This window comes from Trichomycterus rosablanca, chromosome 1 (assembly GCF_030014385.1).
Source record: "Trichomycterus rosablanca isolate fTriRos1 chromosome 1, fTriRos1.hap1, whole genome shotgun sequence".
NCBI lineage: Eukaryota > Metazoa > Chordata > Actinopteri > Siluriformes > Trichomycteridae > Trichomycterus > Trichomycterus rosablanca.
Genome location: NC_085988.1, coordinates 42837981 through 42863152, shown reverse-complemented (window position 1 = coordinate 42863152; position 25172 = coordinate 42837981). Strand labels below are relative to the sequence as shown.

Genomic DNA, 25172 nt, shown 5'->3' with positions numbered 1-25172 from the left:
ATTGAAAAGTGTCTTATTAAACAAAAATAGGAAAAATTTGTACTTAAACGACTACAACAATTGGTGTACTTAGTTTCCAAATTATTACAGAAGCTGTTAAAACACACAGCTAAACATGTCCATACTCCAACTTTTTGGAACATGTTGCAGCCATCAAATTTAGAGTGTAGAGCATTAAATGTCTTAACTTTGTACAGTTTTAAATTTTTATATTGAATACAGGTCAAAATAACTTGAAAATCACTGCTGTCTGGTTTTTATTTACAGTTTGCCTAGATACTATTTTAACTTTTTTGAATTTGGGTTGTGATAGTTATAATACATACACACACACACACACACACACACACATATACACCGATTAGGCATAACATTATGACCACCTCCCTGTTCCTACACTCACTGTCCATTTTATCAGCTTCACTTGTCATATAGAAGCACTTTGTAGTTCTACAATTACTGACTGTAGTCCATCTGTTTCTCTACATACTTTTTTAGCCTGCTTTCACCCTGTTCTTCAATGCTTAGGACCCCCACAGGGCCACTACAGAGCAGGTATTATTTAGGTGGTGGATGATTCTCAGCACTGCAGTGACACTGACATGCTGGTGGTGTGTTAGTGTGTGTCGTGCTGGTATGAGTGGATCAGAGACAGCAGCGCTGCTGAAGTTTTTAAATACCGTGTTCACTTACTGTCCACTCAATTAGACACTTCTATCTAGTTGGTCCACCCTGTAGATGTAAAGTCAGAGGCGATTGCTCATCTATTGCTGCTGTTTGATTTGGTCATCTTCTAGACCTTCATCAGTGATCACAGGACGCTGCCTATGGGGCGCTGTTGGCTGGATGTTTTTGGTTGGTGGACTATTCTCAGTCCAGCAGTGATGGTGAGGTGTTTAAACACTCCAGCAGCGCTGCTGTGTCTTATCCACTCATACCAGCACAACACACACTAACACACCACCACCATGTCAGTATCACTGCAGTGCTGAGAATTCAATTCAATTCAATTCAACTTTATTGAGAATGACCCAACACCCAAATAATACCTGCTCGGTAATGATCCTGGGAGAGTCCTGACCATTGAAGAACAGCATGAAAGGGGGCTAACAAAGCATGCAGAGAGTTGGGTGATGATGTTGGGTACAGAGCCCATCTGGAAACACAGGACACTGGGCACAAGTGGGCACAAAGTAAGGATAGACTATACACACACCGATTTATCGCAAGGTATCACTTACTTACTGATCCAGTCACATTTAAGTGTAACTAGAATATAAACAAAAGACATTTCCTCTTTGCAATCCAGTTTTATTTATCCTTGCAAAACATGCATAAGGTGGATCGGTTTGTCTAATTTGCCGGTAGCTGGGAATGAGTGAGTTAACAGTTGAGCGTGTGATTATGCGGGGATAAATTTACGCATTATGCTCAATGTTTTAAATGTTTTATTAAACATGAATGAATATGCATCTTTAGAATTTAGTCATGCTAAAGAGAAATAAAAAAAAATGACCACCGCCCAACTACGCTATGTTGTTGAGATTCCGAGAGGGGGCGCTGTAAATTTTTTCTTCAGACTCCGTTACTGTTTACGGAAGTCTATGTGACGTGTCAGTTCACAGGCATTGTGGGATCGAAAGCTTGGGTCTGGTCATGGAGAGAGAAAGCATAATGCATCAAACTTGAGGGTATATTAATGAATCAGTCCTCAGCTTGTGGGATCGGAGTGGTTTCTTTCTTTATGTACATGATGAGGAGCGCTGTGGATCGTATCAGTGGTATTCTCTACACATATATGTAGAAATCGCTTCTGCACACTGGCACTGTCAATGGACGTTTGTGTGCTGGCTCATATAGCCTTGTCATTTTTTTCGGCAGCTCGGAAGAATCAAAGCATTGTGGCTATTGGAACTGGCCTCCTTTTCTGTATTTATAAGGAACGATAGAGAAGAGGGGAAAATGTCGATTACCACGAGTCCCGAGGCGGTGAGGAAATTGTTGGAGAACATGCAGACGGACCTGCGCTCACTGTCCATGGAGTGCAAGAAGAAATTCCCCCCTGTTAAAGAGGTACTGAAGTTAATAAGAGAAGTTCTATCCCATAATGAAAACCAGTTAGCATGTACAAAGCTTCCTGTTGTCTTTAAAGCCAGTATAATGTCGACTCGTAGCTTATTACTCTGTTGAAAGGTCTGTACATGAGTGTGGACACTCCTCTTATTATCCTAATAATTCAGTTCAGATGTTTCTGCCACCCAGGTGTTACCAGGTGTGTAAAATCACTGACGTAATATAAATGACATGCTTGCACCTGTGTGGTAGCACGTCTTTTCTGTGTGGGGTTTGCATGTTCTGCCCGTGTCCGTGTGGGTTTCCTCCAGGTGCTCCGGTTTCCTCCCACAGACATGCAAGTCAGGTGAATTGGAGACACTTCTTCTTCTTCTTCTTGTTCCTCAGCCTGTGTCCCGTTTTTTCGGTTACGGGGTCGGCATTTCCGGCTTCCGTTTTACGCCGGATGCCCTTCCTGACACAACCCTCCCTATTTATCCGGGCTTGGGACCGGCACTACAATGCACTGGTCTAGGTAACTATGGGACAATTCAGTGTCTCCAATTAGCCTAGCGGCATTTCTTCAGACTGTTGGAGGAAACCCACAAAGACACGGGGAGAACTTGCAAACTCCGCACAGAAAGGACCCGGACCGCCCCACCCGGGGATCGAACCCAGGACCTTCTCGCTGTGAGGTGACAGTGCTACCCACTTAGCCATCGTGCCGAGGTGAATTGGAGACACTAAATTGTCCATGACTGTGAACTGATGAATCTTGTGTAATGAGTAACTACCGTTCCTGTCATGAATGTAACCAAAGTGTAAAACATGACGTTAAAATCCTAATAAGTAAACAAACAAACTTGCTCCTAAATGACTGTACCCATGTGCATAAAGTTTGACGAGGTTGCTCAAGTGAAACCCCAGTGGTCTGCGCATAACCCTTACATTTATCTAACCAAACACATTTGGGATCAGTTGGAACGGTGGTAGCAGTGGTTAAGGTACAGGACTAGTAATCAGAAGGTTGCTAGTTCAATCCCCACCACTGCCAAGTGGCCCCTGTTGGGCCCCCGAGCAAGGCTTTTAACCCTCTTGCTCAAATCGTATTCAGTCATAATTGTAAGGTGCTTTGGATAAATTGTCTGCTAAATGCCACAAATGTAAAATGTAATAAGAATGTATTTTTTGACTGAATTAGCACAAATTTCCTCATACACGTCCCAAAAACTTACTGAATGCCTTGCCTAAAGAGTGGAGGCTCGAAAAGGTGCACAGGCAGATGGAAGGTATGTCCAACAAGATCACAGTCTGGTGTATACATGTGAAATGTTACGTTGAAGCCTAACTTTTACACTAATTAGAATAAAATGCCTTTACCTGTGTTAAATCGTTTTTGTTCAAACGTTTGTTTATACATTTTTAAAAATATCAAATGTTGACAGGCTCTGCAGATTGTATCATTTATACTAACACAGAGCAAAAACACCCAGGTGTGACATGTTAAAAGCAAACAGAAAAGTAGTATCATATTATTCTATATTATAATAAAAAAGATTGAGAGAAATGCAAGTAAATTAATACATAAATCAATTAAAAGAATAAAGTGAAGTAAATTAATTAATTATTAAATTAATAAAAATGAAACATAACAAATTAAAAAAGAGAGACAAAATGGACCATAAGTAGAAAACCTCATAGGTACTTTTTATTGTCTTAATATAGTATTAGTGTTAAAATTATATTGGGATTGTCAGAAGCAGTTTTAGATGTTGGATCAGAAAACACCCCCATAGCCTAATAAAGGAACTAGTGGAACCTCTCATATTTATCTAATTTTTTAAGCTATATGTGTAAAAAATGTCTCCAAATGTATCCAAACATGATGTGTGGGAGAAACTGGTCTGATTTTGTTTATTGTATTTGAATAAGAGAATTTCAATTTATCTGTTCTTAAGACCTTTTTTTATTATTATTATTATTCAGTAGTCCACTGGCAGTGCTGCATGGCCCAGACAGTCTCTTTTTTTATTTTGCCTTTGTACCAATGGTTTTTCTTTTTTTTACTGCTATTTGACCTGACAAATGTGTAGCATGAAACTGAGACTTGCTTACTTTACCCAGTGTTAAGCTGTGCTTGAAGTTTTTGTCTTGTGATCACTTGTGAAGTATCACACATGTTGTTAACTCTCAAACACTTTTTTTCTGGTGCTGTTGTTGCTTTATGTCTTCCAACTCTTACTGTCAGAATTTTCCCATATTTTCAAGTGCCATTTGATGGTGTACTCTGTAAACTGTACTCAGTGACATCTTGGCTTTCTCCACACAATCGGTTCCAAGTAAGGGGGCACGGTGGCTCGGTGGGTAGCACTGTCGCCTCAGAGCAAGAAGGTCCTGGGATTGATTCCCAGGTGGAGCGGTCTGGGTCCTTTTTGTGTTGAGTTTGCATGTTCCCCCCGTGTCTGTGTGGGTTTCCTCCGGGAGCTCTGGTTTCCTCTCACAGTCTAAAGACATGCAAGTGAGGTGAATTGGAGATACAAAATTGTCCATGACTGTGTTTGACATTGACTTGTGAGCTGATGAATCTTGTGTAACAAGTAACCACCGTTTCTGTCATGAATGTAACCAAAGTGTGTAAAACATGACGCAAAAATTTAAATAAATAAAGAAATATGATTAGTAACTACTCTGAAATTACAATACTTTTCAGTTTTTAATAGGCTAAATTCTTTTTGTTTTTTACCAGATCTGAACTGCTCAAATAATAAAAATTCTGGGAAAATTAGGTGGTGTAAAACGTGTAACTAGTAGTGTATATTGGAATAAAAAATAAAAAATGGGCGTATCATAGCATTAACATACATGACTAGACATGGAAGGATCGATCGGCTATGTATCGGTATTGGACGATTTTTAATCAAAATATGCGATCGGCCGATATTTCTCAAATGTAGCCGATCCCGAGAGTCGATCGCGAGCGGATAAAGAAACAGTTTATGGTGCGGCATATGCGGACAGGAAACATGTCGTCAGTCTGGCGACTCATCCAGGACGTTTTGTAAAATTTGTAAAACCAACGTGTCTCGCGGGGGAACCAAAACAAAGACATTTAACACTACTAATCTGATACAGCACTTAAGAGTACCCCAGGCGGCTGAATACAGAGAGTATCAGAAAACTGCAATCATTCAATTTAGACCATTAATTATTTTAACACGGAAAAACTGTAAATTACATAAATGCAGTCAAAATTGCAGTTATTAAACTCAGACCCTGGGTTATTTTCAAATGTTGTCTGCATAGCGTCACTGAAATCACGCAGTTGTCATAGGTCTTGAATTAATTATACATGAAATATAACAGCAGCTATATAAAATATGGAACGTTTGAAATTAAACAACTGGGCCTGTTTTAATTATTTTCACAAATAGTAATATTTCAGCTTTATGGGATGACAGTCTGTTCCTCTTTTCAGTCAGTATATTTGAAGCGACGCTAAACAATCTTTCACTATCCATGCTTGTGCACGCCCCGTATTGCACTATTGACTGTTTAATTTACTGTTTAAAAACTATTCGAGTTCGTTTTAAAACAATTCGAGATTTGATGGTTGAAGTTTTTCGTTTAAAATAACCCAGAGTCTGCGTTTAATGACTGCAGTTTTGACTTCATTTATTTAATTTACTTTTTTTGTTTTAAATTAATTAATGGTCTAAATATAATCATTGCAGTATTGGCTCTATTTGTTTGATTTACTGCTAATTTTGTTAAAGATATGCTGTTTCACATGAGTTCGTTAAAAATGGTAATAAACCAGTTTAGACCATGTTTCATTTTTTGCTTGCGCTAAAAATTGCAAGTTGCCCTGCCGTGGCATATAGCCCCGCCCTACATCAGTATCGGCTTTCGGCCGATCGCGCTGAGAGGTGGTCGGCGATCGGAATCGGCCCCAAAAACGCTGAACGGTCCATCTCTATACATGACCCAATCTATATTAGAATCATGCTGCACCAGGATAAATGTTTACACTGGAATAACCCCACTGATGAGCTGTACATTTCCAAAATCAATGCCTATTATTCTTTTATTGTTTCATTTAGATTTAGAAAGTATCCCAGCTGCAGACTGAGTAATTTCTGGGAAATCTTACTTTCTTATGCTTTATGTAATGCTTGTAAATGTACAGGGGTTGGACAAAATAACTGAAACACCTGTCATTTTAGTGTGGGAGGTTTCATGGCTAAATTGGACCAGTCTGGTGGCCATTCTTCATTAATTGCACATTGCACCAGTAAGAGCAGAGTGTGAAGGTTCAATTAGCAGGGTAAGAGCACAGTTTTGCTCAAAATATTGCAATGCACACAACATTATGGGTGACATACCAGAGTTCAAAAGAGGACAAATTGTTGGTGCACGTCTTGCTGGCGCATCTGTGACCAAGACAGCAAGTCTTTGTGATGTATCAAGAGCCACGATATCCAGGGTAATGTCAACATACCACCAAGAAGGACAAACCACATCCAACAGGATTAACTGTGGACGCAAGAGGAAGCTGTCTGAAAGGGATGTTCGGGTGCTAACCCGGATTGTATCCAAAAAACATAAAACCACGGCTGCCCAAATCACGGCAGAATTAAATGTGCACCTCAACTCTCCTGTTTCCACCAGAACTGTCCGTCGGGAGCTCCACAGGGTCAATATACACGGCCGGGCTGCTATAGCCAAACCTTTGGTCACTCGTGCCAATGCCAAACGTCGGTTTCAATGGTGCAAGGAGCGCAAATCTTGGGCTGTGGACAATGTGAAACATGTATTGTTCTCTGATGAGTCCACCTTTACTGTTTTCCCCACATCCAGGAGAGTTACGGTGTGGAGAAGCCCCAAAGAAGCGTACCACCCAGACTGTTGCATGCCCAGAGTGAAGCATGGGGGTGGATCAGTGATGGTTTGGGCTGCCATATCATGGCATTCCCTTGGCCCAATACTTGTGCTAGATGGGCGCGTCACTGCCAAGGACTACCGAACCATTCTGGAGGACCATGTGCATCCAATGGCGGTGCCGTGTATCAGGATGACAATGCACCAATACACACAGCAAGACTGGTGAAAGATTGGTTTGATGAACATGAAAGTGAAGTTGAACATCTCCCATGGCCTGCACAGTCACCAGATCTAAATATTATTGAGCCACTTTGGGGTGTTTTGGAGAAGCGAGTCAGGAAACGTTTTCCTCCACCAGCATCACGTAGTGACCTGGCCACTATCCTGCAAGAAGAATGGCTTAAAATCCCTCTGACCACTGTGCAGGACTTGTATATGTCATTTCCAAGACGAATTGACGCTGTATTGGCCGCAAAAGGAGGCCCTACACCATACTAATAAATTATTGTGGTCTAAAACCAGGTGTTTCAGTTTCATTGTCCAACCCCTGTATGTGTGTGTGTGTGTGTGTGTAATATATACACACTGATCAGCCATAACATTAAAACCACCTCCTTGTTTCTACACTCACTGTCCATTTTATCAGCTCCACCTATCATATAGGAGCACTTTGTAGTTTTACAATTACTGACTGTAGTCCATCTGTTTCTCTACATATCTCTTAAGCCTGCTTTCACCCTGTTCTTCAATGGTCAGGACCCCCACAGGACCACTACAGAGCAGGTATTATTTGGGTGGGGGATGATTCTCAGCACTGCAGTGACACTGACATGGTGGTGGTGTGTTGGTGTGTGTTGTGCTGGTATGAGTGGATCAGACACAGCAGCGCTGCTGGAGTTTCTGAATACCGTGTCCACTCACTGTCCATTCTATTAGACACTCCTACCTAGTTGGTCCACCTTGTAGATGTAAAGTCACGATCGCTCATCTATTGCTGCTGTTTGAGTTGGTCATCTTCTAGACCTTTATCAGTGGTCACAGGACGCTGCCTACGGGGCGCTGTTGGCTGAATATTTTTGGTTGGTGGACTATTCTCAGTCCAGCAGTGACAGTGAGGTGTTTAAAAACTCCATCAGCATTGCTGTCTCTTATCCACTCATACCAGCACAACACACACTAACACACCACCACCATGTCAGTGTCACTGCAGGACTGAGAATAATCCACCACCTAAATGATGCCTGCTCTGTGGTGGTCCTGGGAGAGTCCTGACCATTGAGGAACAGCATGAAAAACAGATAGACTACAGTCAGTAAATGTAGAACTACAAAGTGCTTCTATATGGTAAGTGGAGGTGATGAAATGGACAGTGAGTGTAGAAACAAGGAGGTGATTTTAATGTAAAAAAATGTGTGTATATACAGTATATACAGTGTATCACAAAAGTGAGTACACCCCTCACATTTCTGCAGATATTTAAGTATATCTTTTCATGGGACAACACTGACAAAATGACACTTTGACACAATGAAAAGTAGTCTGTGTGCAGCTTATATAACAGTGTAAATTTATTCTTCCCTCAAAATAACTCAATATACAGCCATTAATGTCTAAACCACCGGCAACAAAAGTGAGTACACCCCTTAGTGAAAGTTCCTGAAGTGTCAATATTTTGTGTGGCCACCATTATTTCCCAGAACTGCCTTAACTCTCCTGGGCATGGAGTTTACCAGAGCTTCACAGGTTGCCACTGGAATGCTTTTCCACTCCTCCATGACGACATCACGGAGCTGGCGGATATTCGAGACTTTGCGCTCCTCCACCTTCCGCTTGAGGATGCCCCAAAGATGTTCTATTGGGTTTAGGTCTGGAGACATGCTTGGCCAGTCCATCACCTTTACCCTCAGCCTCTTCAATAAAGCAGTGGTCGTCTTAGAGGTGTGTTTGGGGTCATTATCATGCTGGAACACTGCCCTGCGACCCAGTTTCCGGAGGGAGGGGATCATGCTCTGCTTCAGTATTTCACAGTACATATTGGAGTTCATGTGTCCCTCAATGAAATGTAACTCCCCAACACCTGCTGCACTCATGCAGCCCCAGACCATGGCATTCCCACCACCATGCTTGACTGTAGGCATGACACACTTATCTTTGTACTCCTCACCTGATTGCCGCCACACATGCTTGAGACCATCTGAACCAAACAAATTAATCTTGGTCTCATCAGACCATAGGACATGGTTCCAGTAATCCATGTCCTTTGTTGACATGTCTTCAGCAAACTGTTTGCGGGCTTTCTTGTGTAGAGACTTCAGAAGAGGCTTCCTTCTGGGGTGACAGCCATGCAGACCAATTTGATGTAGTGTGCGGCGTATGGTCTGAGCACTGACAGGCTGACCCCCCACCTTTTCAATCTCTGCAGCAATGCTGACAGCACTCCTGCGCCTATCTTTCAAAGACAGCAGTTGGATGTGACGCTGAGCGCGTGCACTCAGCTTCTTTGGACGACCAACGCGAGGTCTGTTCTGAGTGGACCCTGCTCTTTTAAAACGCTGGATGATCTTGGCCACTGTGCTGCAGCTCAGTTTCAGGGTGTTGGCAATCTTCTTGTAGCCTTGGCCATCTTCATGTAGGGCAACAATTCGTCTTTTAAGATCCTCAGAGAGTTCTTAGCCATGAGGTGCCATGTTGGAACTTTCAGTGACCAGTATGAGAGAGTGTGTGAGCTGTACTACTAAATTGAACACGCCTGCTCCCTATGCACACCTGAGACCTAGTAACACTAACGAGTCACATGACATTTTGGAGGGAAAATGACAAGCAGTGCTCAATTTGGACATTTAGGGGTGTAGTCTCTTAGGGGTGTACTCACTTTTGTTGTCGGTGGTTTAGACATTAATGGCTGTATATTGAGTTATTTTGAGGGAAGAATACATTTACACTGTTATATAAGCTGCACACAGACTACTTTTCATTGTGTCAAAGTGTCATTTTGTCAGTGTTGTCCCATGAAAAGATATACTTAAATATCTGCAGAAATGTGAGGGGTGTACTCACTTTTATGACAGTATATATATATATATATATATATATATATATATATATATATATATATATATATATATATATATATATATATATATATATATATATATATAACACAATAGCCATCTGTAATCCTTAGAATGTTAGGTAATAACTTATACTGCTTGTTGAAAAAATGCCAATAGTATGTAAATTCGTCATCAAGGCAAAAGGTAATCAAAAATATTTATGTTATTTAAAAGTGTTTAAAGTGTACAAAACAATGCAAAAAAACCCCTAAGTGAGTAGGCATGTCAACTTGCGGTTCTGTAGTGTATACTCCTGTATACTTCTTTTGTGTATGTGTAGATTCACTTACTTTAGGCTACATTCCACAACAAGGGTACTTAGTAGTATATAAAATTTGTGACATCACCAGAGATGTCTTTGTTATGTTGACAAAATTGTTTAGGAAAGTCCTATGTGTCCTCTTAGGTGTAGCTTGCATGTGCAAGAATATAAATAAACTGAAGCGCAGGATGCTAAACCAAGGTAGAATAAAAAGGGGCAATGGAAAAGTAAATAAGGTGGCTAAAATAACAGAAACATAGTAACAAAGTCAAAGGTATAAAAACATCTGCAGCCAGCAACAGAGAAAGTTTATCGAACAGGGAGAATGCAGAAATGAAAACTGGTTGTCACAAAATAGTAAGCTGCTAAGAAAGCCTGTAACAACCCAGTTTTCAGGAAAAAAAAAGAGGAAAGAAAATCTCAGAATTTGGGGATGGCAATGCATGAGCATCAGCCCACCCGACCAACTGGTGCAGCCCACACACACTGCCTCTGGTGCAGCTTGCTCGTCCAGGGCCATTCCCTCATGAAAAGTGCCATGACTCTGGGTAAGTTCCCAAAAAAAAAAAAAAAGTGTGCAGGTCTCAGAAAACCAGACCGAAATGCACCTGGCATCATGATTTCAAGACAAAAACAGGTTGCCTACTGTGAAACTGGCAGTTCTAAGGAAGAAATTGTAATAAATGGAAACACTTCCATCTAGATGGAATTAATGCTCAAAGGGTGACTGTCAGTTCAGAAGAATTGACACGTCAATTATCTGCGTCTCTATGTCTGTCAAGTTTGCGAATCGATGATTCCGTAACCGAACCACACTGCTGATCTTCACAGCAGGTGCGCTCATTACAGATATGTCCAGATTCCACTTTATTTTCAGTGTTGATCTGATTGTGACATTAAGGGCACATTCAAATGAGACGTAGCAAAACCGCGAGCGCTTGGCTTGAGCGGTGCGGCAAAACGTTATCAAAGTGCACCACGACACGAATATGCATTTGTGTGAAATAACCGTCAAATCCACTCTTTAAGCATCCACATACATTTATGTTTAGCTGGATTTTCGTCACTGTTTCACTTTTAAACTTGTGTGTTATGGCTCGGGGTGCTGAAAAACGCTGAGAATCAGCTTTTTCAAGAGAGTCTAAAATGCTTATTATAAAAAAAGCTTAACGTGGCTAACAAAGGGACACTAAACCTCTCTTAATTATTACTGCTCATAAGTTCTCTCCACTAATAGAAATCCTCGGCCGTTGTTTTAGTACATTAAGTCACATTAAGCTCTGTGCATGTTAAGCGCGTTGTTCGTACTGTCTGTGTTGCTTTTACCACGTCATATCAAACAGTTCGTCTTATTGGAGGCGCTTTGAAAAGGTTTTTAATGCATGTAATCTGTCTTGTCATTCACTAACAGTAACATACACAGTGAAAATGATATTATAATAGATAGTTCAATTCCAGTTCCATACAATCCTGCATTAAGACCAGTGTTGCATCAGTTCATCACTGTTCATCACTAATGCATCTTTTCCATTGCACAGTACCCTCCAAAACAAAAGGGTATGCATCCAAATCCAGAACTCTCTGTACTGTACCTACTGTGCTATTGTCTGTTTCCAACTGCACATGGGTACTTGTGAAAGTAGGAGGAGTTAACTGAAGGTGAGCACATAGAGCAGATATGTCACTGAAACTGTAAACAGTAGTAGTAGCAACAACAGGGCGATTTTCAGTTTGCCCCACTGCGACTTCTAAAGCACTGTTTCCTGCTTCACCCATATGGCCTGCTTTGGTACGCTTGGTCCTGGGTCAAGAAGGGTAACCGAATTAGACATGGGTACTTGGGTCACAGTACAGGTCACTTGGCAAGGGGAACTGAACACTGAACATGAGATCATAAATGTAAAAATATACTTTACCATAGGGTATTGTGCTGTGGAAAAAGGGGATACAGCTGCTTAGGAGTGTACCTCAAGATTATTTGCAGTCAAATACGGATGCAAATTTCTTCTAATAAATATCCGACTGTTGGACTAATGGTTGACTTTAATCTTATAGCGTCCTGTTAAAATATTAAACAGTGTATTGTCGGAAAGCTATATCATGTAGAACAGCAAGATGAAAATAAACACTGTGAGCAGAACCAGTTCAGCTTGGAGAATGTAGATTTTATCATGCTAAATAAAATTTTAAAAAGTTGCAGTCAGTATCTTAGAGCTCTTTCTGGCAACGTTAATGGTATGTAGTTATTTTAAGATGATAAGCAGAGTTTTATCTTTGTACTGGAACATGATGCAAAATATCTACATCGTTTTTGTATAAAACCAATATACAAATGAGAGTTTATCATGCAGTCAGACTCCATACTTGCACACAACTGATTTAGTTTGTGGTATTAATGCATCATTGTTTTATTATTTCATGATTTTAATAGTATGAGTGCACTTAAAAGCTTTTTTCTGTTCATCTTACAAATTTAGCACTATTTAAATAAAGTGGATAGGTGAGGGTGAGTCTCAAATGAGCAGTCCGCTCTCATGGTTCCACTCATGCGTTTTGAGATTTGTAGATCCGCTCTCAGTTTTAATCAAGTGTCAGCTGTTGGAAATTAATTTTAATGGCTGCATAAATCAAGCAATGTATTTTTTGTCGGTTATCAGTTAACCAGTTCAAAAACATCCCTACCTCCAACCAAACAAAAATGACATAACATGATAAATGTACACATCACAAACATTATACAATGTGGTGTTATAGCTTAGTTATGTACAGACGTGATTCTACCACCTTATATTGGAAATCATTACTAAGCAGTTGCACAGATGTTACTAAAAGTACCCCAGTAGTACAACCCCAAATCAGAAAAAGTTGGGACAGCATGGAAAATGCATTTCCACTGTGTGATGGTCCATCCTAGATGCCTCCGAGCCCAGAGAAGTCGACGCCGCTTCTGGACATGGTTAACATAAGGCTTCTTTTTTGAACAGTAAAGTGGCATTTGTGCATGTACCTCTGTATTGTTGTGCGTGACAAAGGTTTGCCAAAGTAATCCCTCACCCATGTGGTTATATCAGCTATTGTTGAGTGGCGGTTCTTGATGCAGTGCCGTCTGAGGGATCGAAGATCACAGGTGTTCCGCTTAAGATTGCGCCCCTGGCCTAAAATTACTTGAATGGTTTCATGATATTATGCACTGTAGAGGGAGAAATATGCAAATTCCTTCCAATCTTTCTTTGAGGTACATTGTTTTTAAACATTTCAATTATTTTCTCACACATTTGTTGATAAACTGGAGATCCTCTGATCATCTTTGCTCATCAAAGACTCAAGCTGCGTCCGGAATCGCATACTTCCATACTCAATAGTACGCGAGAGCGGTTAGTATGTCCGAATACATAGTATTCATAAAAAGGTACGCGAGAAGTACCCGGATGACCTACTTCTTGGGCAGCCATGTTTGAGTATGCAAGCGATGCACACTTGTGGTTCGCTAATGTATCCCATAATGCAACTGGAGCTGCATAGGCGTTCGAAGCGGAATAAGAAACAAGATAGATAGCGGAAAACGGAGAGTCCTCTCTTTACAAGTGTAAGTAAGATAAATAAAATACAAATTTTAAAGACGAATAAATAACAAAAAGACGATAAATATCCAAAATTTTGGCGAGTGGGGTTTGTAATGAGTCTGTAACTATGGTGATATTACGTCATCACGTCCCCACTTCATCACTTGACGTTGGTCAGATGGTGGATGTAGTACGTAGCAGTGTTGTGTGCATACTGCATACTTCTGTACTGAAAGTATGTACTTTTTTACCAGCTGAGTAGTGCATACTTCCTCCAATCTAGTACGTACTCTGTAACTATGCGATTCCGGACGCAGCTTCAGCCTTTCCTGGATGCTGCTTTTGTACCAAACCATGATTACAATCACCTGTTGACATCACCTGTTTGGAATCACATCATTATTTACTAGGGATGTCCCGATCCGATCTCAAAGATCGGGATCGGGGCCGATCAAGGCATTTTTTAACTGATCGGAATCGGCTTTACTAAACCCGATCATAATACGATCTTTTGTTTTTCATCAGCATGTCCGCTGAATTGGAAAGTCCAACAGTGAAGTGTAACGTCTGCAATGCGAGCGTTTCACGAGTCGGTGGGAGCAGAGCTGCGTTCATTACTGTAAAATTTTACTGTTTATATGGTGTGTGTGTCAAGGATCACACCGGTTTACAAAACAACGTAGTGATGCACTCGTTTAATAAAGAAATAAATACACGGTATATTCACATATTGTCAGGAGCAGAACACTTTATTAACTTCTTCTGTTACGGTAACGAATACCGGACAGCTAGAGTGAAGCGCGCTATTTCATGCACTATGGAAGCCCCAAAGGGTCAAAACACACTCACTTCAAATAGAAACGTCCATTAAACCATTGTCACAATACAAGCACTTTAAAAACTGGCTTTCCTTCATAACAAAAGAGCCTTTCCATTTTATTTTGGTATTCAGGTTTTACTGTAATGCTTTTAAGTAACTTTTTTTCTTATATTCAAGTTAAGCTGCTACACAGATTTCTGTTCATTTTTAGTGTATCACTGCATTAAACAGATTTTTTTTTTCCGAATGTAAAGTTTAAAGTAAAACTGTAATTATCTCACTCATTTTGATTGATTTTGTAAAAATACAAAACATTCAGCAATAGCTTGGATGCAGCATTTTTCCCTACAGCACTGCAGAGCTATTTAGTTGTTAAACATATAGTACATTGGATTAATTTGAATAATTGTAATGTACTTGAAGTGTGCACTGTGTGAACAGTATTATCCAGTTCTTATCTAGACAATATCTAGAAAATACAAGTATCGGTTTGAGACTCGGTATCGGATCGGGATCAAAATGAATAATCGGGATCGGTATTGGGAACAAAAAAACGTGATCGGGACATCCCTATTATTTACTTTTTTCACATCATGCAATGCAATGGCAATGCAGGCCTAATATGCAGGAATGGATGTATATTAACAAATCAAATGAAATATCTCAGGTTCAAACTGTCTGCAATCAAATAAAAGTCAAAGTAAATGTAAGGAACACTGCATTTTTATTTTATTTCATTTTCTATACTGTCCCAACTTTTTCTGATTTAGGGTTGTAGATCGCTAAGATGCACGTATTGAATACTGTGAACAAATAACACATATTTTTATATACAGTAGTATATGTTATTGTGATGTGTATACCTATTTATATTTTTATGCTAATCATTTTGAAGCACAAGGGCCCTAGGAAAAATGTAATTAGCTCATTTGTCTTACCCTTGCAGTATTAGAAAAGTAATTATTGAAATGTTCTCACAAAGCACACATGGACAGAATACTAATAACTGTGGATTTGATTGAGTAGATTTATAAAGAAACAGAAATACACAGTGACCACTGTGTGTAAATACAATGCAACCTTTCATGCTGTAAAACCATGTCTCTGTTTTTCTTTTATGCTGCTTAGTAAAATAAAGATGAACTACAACCTCAAATCAGAAAAAGTTGGGACAGCATGGAAAATGCAAAAAACAAAACACAGAGTTCCTTACATTTACTTTGACTTTTATTTGATTGCAGACAGGATGAACCTGAGATATTTCATGTTTTATCTGCTCAACTTCATTTCATTTATTAATAAACATCCATTCCTGCATTTCAGGCCTGCAACACATTCCAAAAAAAGTTGGGACAGTAAAGCAGTTACCACTTTGTAACGTTGCCATTCCTTTTCACCACACTTTAAAAATGTTTTGGCACCGAGGATACCAAGTGATTTAGTGTTTCAGGTTTTATTTTGTCCCATTCTTACTGCAATCATGTCTTTTACGCCTTTATGCACTGAAATTCCTCCCGATTCCTTGAATGGTTTAATGATATTATGCACTGTAGAGAGAGAAATATGCAAAACCCTTCCAATCTTTCTTTGAGGTACATTGTTTTTAAACATTTCAATCATTTTCTCACACATTTGTTGACAAACTGGAGATCCTCTGATCATCTTTGTCCCAAACCATGATTATAATCACCTGTTTGGAATCACAGGTAATTCCAACTATTGCGTCCTCTATACTGATTCGACCCTTCACCGCTGACTGAGGACGCCTCTCAACTGACATACGCCCTCTCCTGCACGTACAGTCAGTACAGACTGCATTTTTCACCTGCTCGAGTCGAGTTCATACACTGACAAGCACTGTGTATGGAGGGACACACCCACATCAGCATCATTCCCCAGCCCTGTGCATGCGCCACCAGTCAGCCAGCAGGGGCCGCAGTCGCACCAGTTATGAGGACCTATGATCCGACTTTTTTTACCCTCTAACCCTGAACAACAGCCAACTGTTGCCAGTTGGAAAGGCAGAGCTGAGATTCTATACAATGTATTCGAAACCCCAACTCTGGTGCGCTAGCGTACTTTACCGCTGCGCCACCTGAGCGGCCGGAATCACATCATAATTTAGTTTTTTTCACGTCTTTACTAGCCCTAAATTGTCCCCGCGCCAACTTTTTTTGAAATGAAGTTGACGAGATAAAACATGAAATATCTCAGGTTCATCCTGTCTGCAATCAAATAAAAGTCAAAGTAAATGTAAGGAACACTGCATTTTTATTTTATTTGCATTTTCCCTACTGTCCCAACTTTTTCTGATTTGGGGTTGTAAATGAATGTATATTTTATAGAATGTATTTTGGATTACTCATTTCCTTTGTGTAATTCTATGCTTTGTTTAATGATCTGAAATTAAAAGGGGTGTGTGTGTGTGGTGTGTGTAAAACTGATTGCGTAGTGCCCTAAAGTACAACAACAGTGCAGGCTTTTTATACCAGAAACAGTGTTTCCTCATTTAGTTTATTCAGTGAACTGTCAAAATGTGTCATGTACATTGTCATGAGGAAGCAAGTTTGATGTTCTAGTCTGACAGGAGAAATCTCTTCTCATTTTGTCTGCAGGCTGCTGAGTCTGGTATTGTGAAAATTAAGACGATAGCTGCCAGAAACACAGACATCCTTGCTGGTAAGAGTCTTCATTTTCTGAAGTGTTTTTGGAAACTTGACGACAGTAAGCAGTGTAGCTCAACCCTTAATTTATCGCTTTGCTTTTGCTTCACATCAAACGTTATCACTTATTTTTATCAGTACTTAAATCTCTGGTACACTTTCAGTATTATTATGTATTAGCTATCTTGGTTTCACTTCCAGATCATACCACAGGTTGTTGCTGAACTGTGCTTTCTGTTGTGTTCTCTCTTCTTAGCTCTAAAAGAGAACAGCTCTGAGGTGGTGCAGCCGTTCCTGATGGGATGTGGAACCAAAGAGCCCAAAATCACCCAGCTGTGTCTAGCTGCCATTCAAAGACTCATGTCTCATGAAGTCGTGTCAGAGGTACGCACTGCCACACACACAAACCCTGTATATGATTTACACCGACCAGGCATAACATTATGGTGAAGTGAATAGCGCTGGTTATCTCTTCATCACGGCACCTGTTAGTGAGTGGGATATACAGTGGGGTCAAAAAGTATTTAGTCAGCCACTGACTGTGCAAGTTCTCCTACTTAGAAAGATGAGAGAGGTCTGTAATTTTCATCATAGGTACACTTCAACTATGAGAGACAAAATGAGAAAAAAAAATCCAGGAAATCACATTGTAGGATTTTTAAAGAATTTATTCGTAAATTATGGTGGAAAATAAGTATTTGGTCACCCACAAACAAGCAAGATTTCTGGCTCTCACAGACCTGTAACTTCTTCTTTAAGAAGCTCTTCTGTCCTCCACTCGTTACCTGTATTAATGGCACCTGTTTGACCTCGTTATCTGTATAAAAAACACCTGTCCACAGCCTCAAACAGTCAGACTCCAAACTCAACCATGGCCAAGACCAAAGAGCTGTCGAAGGACACCAGGAAGAAAATTGTAGACCTGCACCAGGCTGGAAAGAGTGAATCTACAATAGGCAAGCAGGTTGGTGTGAATAAATCAACTGTGGGAACAATTGTAAGAAAATGGAAGACATACAAAACCATTGATAATCTCCCTTGGGGTCAAGATCTCATCCCGTGGGGTCAAAATGATCATGAGAACGGTGAGCAAAAATCCCAGAACTATACGGAGGGACCTGATGAAGGACCTGCAGAGAGCTGGGACCAAAGTAACAAAGGCTACCATCAGTAACACACTACGCCGAGAGGGACTCAAATCCTGCAGTGCCAGGCGTGTCCCCCTGCTTAAGCCAGTACATGTCCAGGCCCGTCTGAAGTTTGCCAGAGAGCTTATGGATGATCCAGACGAGGATTGGGAGAATATCATGTGGTCAGATGAAACCAAAATGGAACTTTTTGGTAAAAACTCAACTCGTCGTGTTTGGAGGAAGAAGAATGCTGAGTTGCATCCCAAGAACACCATACCTACTGTGAAGCATGGGGGTGGAAACATCATGCTTTGGGGCTGTTTTTCTGCAAAGGGGACAGGACGACTGATCCGTGTTAAGGGAAGAATGAACGGGGCCGTGTATCGTGAGATTTTAAGCCAAAACCTCCTTCCATCAGTGAGAGCATTGAAGATGGAACATGGCTGGGTCTTCCAGCATGACAATGATCCCAAACACACCGCTCGGGCAACGAAGGAGTGGCTCCGTAAAAAGCATTTCAAGGTCCTGGAGTGGCCTAGCCAGTCTCCAGACCTCAACCCCATAGAAAATTTGTGGAGTCCGTGTTGCTCAGCGACAGCCCCAAAACATCACTGCTCTAGAGGAGATCTGCATGGAGGAATGGGCCAAAATACCAGCTACAGTGTGTGCAAACCTGGTGAAGACTTACAGGAAACGTTTGACCTCTGTCTTTGCCAACAAAGGTTATGTTACAAAGTGTTGAGCTGAACGTTTGTTATTGACCAAATACTTATTTTCCATAATTTACAAATAAATTCTTTAAAAAATCCTACAATGTGATTTCCTGTATTTTTTTTTTCTTACTTTGTCTCTCATAGTTGAAGTGTATCTATGATGAAAATTACAGACCTCTCTCATCAAGTAGGAGAACTTGCACAATCAGTGGCTGACTAAATACTTTTTGGCCCCACTGTATTATGCAGCATGTGAACATTTTATCCTCAATGTTGATGTGTTAAAAGCAGGAAAAATGAACAAGCGTGAGGATTTGAGCGAGTTTGACAAGAGCCAAATTGTGATGACTAGACGACTGGGTCAGAGCATCTCCAAAACTGCAGCTCTTGTGGGGTGTTCCCGGTCTGCAGTGGTCAGTATCTATCAAAAGTGGTCCAAGGAAGGAACAGTGGTAAACCAGCGAAAGGGTCATGGGTGGCCAAGGCTCATTAATGCACGTAGGGAGCGAAGTCTGGCCCGTGTGGTCCGATCCAACAGACGATTTACTGTAGCTCAAATTGCTGAAGAAGTTAATGCTGGTTCTGATAGAAAGGTGTCAGAATACACAGTGCATCACAGTTTGTTGCGTATGGGGCAGCAAAAGGGGGACCAACACAATATTAGGAAGGTGGTCATAATGTTATTCCTGATCGGTGTACATTGAGTTATGTACTTGTGGAAGCAAAAACTGTCAAATGGCCACTCATAGCTACAGTGTATCACAAAAGTGAGTACACCCCTCACATTTCTGCAGATATTTAAGTATATCTTTTCATGGGACAACACTGACAAAATGACACTTTGACACAATGAAAAGTAGTCTGTGTGCAGCTTACATAACAGTGTAAATTTATTCTTCCCTCAAAATAACTCAATATACAGCCATTAATGTCTAAACCACCGGCAACAAAAGTGAGTACACCCCTTAGTGAAAGTTCCTGAAGTGTCAATATTTTGTGTGGCCACCATTATTTCCCAGAACTGCCTTAACTCTCCTGGGCATGGAGTTTACTAGAGCTTCACAGGTTGCCACTGGAATGCTTTTCCACTCCTCCATGACGACATCACGGAGCTGGCGGATATTCGAGACTTTGCGCTCCTCCACCTTCCGCTTGAGGATGCCCCAAAGATGTTCTATTGGGTTTAGGTCTGGAGACATGCTTGGCCAGTCCATCACCTTTACCCTCAGCCTCTTCAATAAAGCAGTGGTCGTCTTAGAGGTGTGTTTGGGGTCATTATCATGCTGGAACACTGCCCTGCGACCCAGTTTCCGGAGGGAGGGGATCATGCTCTGCTTCAGTATTTCACAGTACATATTGGAGTTCATGTGTCCCTCAATGAAATGTAACTCCCCAACACCTGCTGCACTCATGCAGCCCCAGACCATGGCATTCCCACCACCATGCTTGACTGTAGGCATGACACACTTATCTTTGTACTCCTCACCTGATTGCCGCCACACATGCTTGAGACCATCTGAACCAAACAAATTAATCTTGGTCTCATCAGACCATAGGACATGGTTCCAGTAGTCCATGTCCTTTGTTGACATGTCTTCAGCAAACTGTTTGCAGGCTTTCTTGTGTAGAGACTTCAGAAGAGGCTTCCTTCTGGGGTGACAGCCATGCAGACCAATTTAATGTAGTGTGCGGCGTATGGTCTGAGCACTGACAGGCTGACCCCCCACCTTTTCAATCTCTGCAGCAATGCTGACAGCACTCCTGCGCCTATCTTTCAAAGACAGCAGTTGGATGTGACGCTGAGCACGTGCACTCAGCTTCTTTGGACGACCAACGCGAGGTCTGTTCTGAGTGGACCCTGCTCTTTTAATTCGCTGGATGATCTTGGCCACTGTGCTGCAGCTCAGTTTCAGGGTGTTGGCAATCTTCTTGTAGCCTTGGCCATCTTCATGTAGCGCAACAATTCGTCTTTTAATATCCTCAGAGAGTTCTTTGCCATGAGGTGCCATGTTGGAACTTTCAGTGACCAGTATGAGAGAGTGTGAGAGCTGTACTACTAAATTGAACACACCTGCTCCCTATGCACACCTGAGACCTAGTAACACTAACAAATCACATGACATTTTGGAGGGAAAATGACAAGCAGTGCTCAATTTGGACATTTAGCGGTGTAGTCTCTTAGGGGTGTACTCACTTTTGTTGCCGGTGGTTTAGACATTAATGGCTGTATATTGAGTTATTTTGAGGGAAGAATAAATTTACACTGTTATATAAGCTGCACACAGACTACTTTTCATTGTGTCAAAGTGTCATTTTGCCAGTGTTGTCCCATGAAAAGATATACTTAAATATCTGCAGAAATGTGAGGGGTGTACTCACTTTTGTGATACACTGTATATACTTTCACTTAAAATGACTCTGTTTTTTGATATCATATTACAAAAAACAAAGTTAGACACAACTAGGTGGTTCTAATCTTAAATCAATTTTTTGTTAAAATGCTTCTTAATGAAGGACAAGATCTTGCTTTCATCTAAAAGTAATTAGGGTCGCAGTGGGTACAATTTACAGGGTGAAGTGTAGGAAACACCCTGGACAGGTTGCTAGTCCAACATAGAGCAAACACACACACACACATAGACATATATATTCACACCTGAGGGAAATTTTAGTAGATCCAGTTAACCTGGCTTCATGTCTTTGGACTGTGGGAGGAAACCAGAGCACCCGGAAGAAACCCACGCAGGCACAGGGAGAACATGCAAACTCCACATAGAAAGGACTCCGACTGCTCCACCTGGGAATCAAACCCAGGACCCTCTTGCTGTGAGGCAACAGTGCTACCCATCATTTCATCCTAATGCACCCCATTTGATCAAAATACAAGGCTTAATAATAAACCATTCTAATGGTTGCCAGATTTAGCTCTGGAATAAATGGACATGTCGAGCTGTGCATTGAATCTCTTACTTACCTTTTATATTCTGAACCTCGTCATAACGTAGCCTACATTTGTCCTTGAAATAATATTTCCTTAAAGGAATAAAATGAAATAGTTTTCTAATTAGTTTTGCAGCTGTGCATTCACTCCTTCGGGTTTAATAGACCACTGAAGTCGTGCGTCATTCTGTAGTCCTCGTTATGCCCATATTTGGAGACCCGGGTCTAAGCCCGATTTTCAATGGCAAAAATGAATGGGGTTTTCAAAAAATCGGCTCTAACGCGTACTGTGCTAAATAAACATGTTCAAAACCCTATACGTTTCGTCCTATGTACATTTTTCACCTGTACATCACCGGATCCTATAAATTACGAGGTTGTTAAAGGGTCATAATACTAATAATGCTACACAAAAGCTAATGCTACTGCGCATTAATTAGACGTCACTGAACTACACCAATCGAATCGACGGAATGAGCAGCCCGCGCAATCCTTGCTTTCTACTTTAATGTAGCTACCTACTAAAAATATAAAGTAAAACTTGTGAATATCACTCCACTGTTACACTGGTGAATCGCGCTGCTTCGTGCGGTTATTTAAGAGGCTTCCAGTCTAGTGACGTCAATTCAGTGCGCAGTAGCATCAGCTTACATGTAGCAATATTCATATTTTGACTCTTTAACGACTTCATAATTCAGAGGATCCAGTGATAATAGACAGAAGAATCTCCATAAAACAAAACGTAACAGCTTTGGAAAATTTTTTATGACTACAGGATGCGAGAGAGGCAATTTTCGAAATCTCCATTCATTTTTCCCATTCAAAATTTTTCTTTGACCCGGGTTACTAAATATGGGCATAACAACATGGCGTGGACTACAAAATGACGACACGACTTCAGTGGTCTATTAATTATAGGAAAGCATGGCCTGCACTCACAAAATCTCTTTGAATTAGTTTTTTGCTTATGCTGTTTTTTAGCAAACATTTTCATGGACTGCAAGTTAATACCAGAAGTGCACACACAGCCCTACTAAATCTTTCTGTTCCTTCCTTTCTACCAATTTTGTCATTTCCAGTTCCCAATAGTACATTTGCTGCTGTTGCACTACCTGCCCCCTGGCCAAGAAGCGCTGTAAAACATGCCTGTTGCCCTGTCACCAGACAATTTTTATTGCTTGCCAGTGTTGGGTTCCCACACAAATCTGTATCACATATGGATATGCTCCATTATGTCGTAATGTGGCTTTAGTTTGGACTGCAAGCATGTCAGTCCAGCACCCTCACACCATATGCAGTCATGCTGTTGTGTGCAGAATACCACACAGAATTCAGCTCAGCATTATCAAGTTGAAGCAAGCGTATAAGTGATATATCTCAAAATACCTATGCCATGGGCACTAATACACCCCCATACAATGAGAGTTTTTAAAGCTTTATTTCCAGGCCTGTGTGGCAATATATGTTACAGAAATTGGTCAGTTTTAAATGCATGGCCATAAGAAAGGAAGAAAGATTTGATGTTCTATATCAACAAGCCATTAGGAAGCCTGAGGACCAAACAGAAGACTAGACATTCGGGAGAAAGATTTTCTGTATGTTTGCCAGGAGTTGGAATTAACGGCAAGCCGTGAACACAGCAGAGAAGTTAAATTTATAATATGCTTATAGCCAGAATGCTGATACATAATTGAATATGTTGTTTTTGTTATCGCCGCAGGGATAAGTGTGGCTAAGTTACTGCTATTTATAGTTTATGTCTTTGTCGGAGAAAATTGTTATTGGATCCTACTATTTGTAAATTTTAGATACAAATGTCTTGCATAATGCTTTGTCTTCGTATCTACAGTACACTGATCAGTCATAATATTAAAACCACCTCCTTGTTTCCATTTTATCAGCTCCACTTACCATATAGGAGCACTTTGTAGTTCTACAATTACTGACTGCGGTCCATCTGTTTCTCTACATACTTTTTTAGCCTGCTTTCACCCTGTTCTTCAATGGTCAGGACCCCCACAGGACCATCACAGAGCAGGTATTATTTAGGTGGTGGATCATTCTCAGCACTGCAGTGACACTGACATGGTGGTGGTGTGTTATTGTGTGTTGTGCTGGTATGAGTGGATCAGACACAGCAGCGCTGATGGAGTTTTTAAATACCGTGTCCACTCACTGTCCAATCTATTAGACACTCCTACCTAGTTGGTTCACCTTGTAGATGTAAAGTCGGAGACGATTGCTCATCTATTACTGCTGTTTGAGTTGGTCATCTTCTAGACCTGCATCAGTGGTCAAAGGACGCTGCCCACGGGGCGCTCTTGGCTGGATATATTTTTGGTTGGTGGACTATTCTCACTCCATCAGTGACAGTGAGGTGTTTAAAAACTCCATCAGCATTGCTGTGTCTTATCCACTCATACCAGCACAACACACACTAACACACCACCACCATGTCATTGTCACTGCAGTGCTGAGAATGATCCACCACCCAAATAATACCTGCTCTGTAGTGGTCCTGTAGGGGTCCTGACCACTGAAAAACAGCATGAAAGGGGGCTAACAAAGCATGTCGAGAAACAGATGGACTACAGTCAGTAATTGTAGAACTACAAAGTGCTTCTATATGGTAAGTGGAGCTGATAAAATGGACAATGTGTGTAGAAACAAGGAGGTGGTTTTAATGTTATGGCAGATCGGTGTATATGCCAATACATTAGGATCTAACTTGTGCACCCAAAATATACATATCCAACAGTACAGAAGGGAATCATAACTGCTTCATGAACCCTATTGGTTCCTGTGTAAAGTAGTATAAATGTGTGTGCTTTCAGGCAGCAGCAGGAAACATCATTAACATGCTGTGGCAGCTGATGGAGAATGGCCTGGAGGAGCTGAAGTTACTACAGACCGTTCTAGTACTGCTTACCACCAACACTGTAGTTCATGATGAAGTTTTGTCAAAGGTATTACACACATCCACACACACTCACTATCAACTGCAGTAAATATAGTCCGTATCGGAGATTCTAGCC

General features: G+C 40.9%; 1 protein-coding gene across 1 annotated transcript in view; it reads left to right on the top strand.

The window, feature by feature from the left end:
• Positions 1-1640: 1640 nt before the first annotated feature.
• The window catches only part of mon2 (MON2 homolog, regulator of endosome-to-Golgi trafficking), a 77897-nt gene continuing 54365 nt past the window's right edge, over positions 1641-25172 (top strand). Inside the window, exons 1-4 of the mRNA XM_062993084.1 lie at positions 1641-2073; positions 17307-17370; positions 17611-17738; positions 24972-25103. Of these exons, the coding sequence (XP_062849154.1) occupies positions 1963-2073; positions 17307-17370; positions 17611-17738; positions 24972-25103 (435 nt within the window). The 5' untranslated portion in view covers positions 1641-1962. The remainder of the gene's footprint in view (positions 2074-17306; positions 17371-17610; positions 17739-24971; positions 25104-25172) is intronic.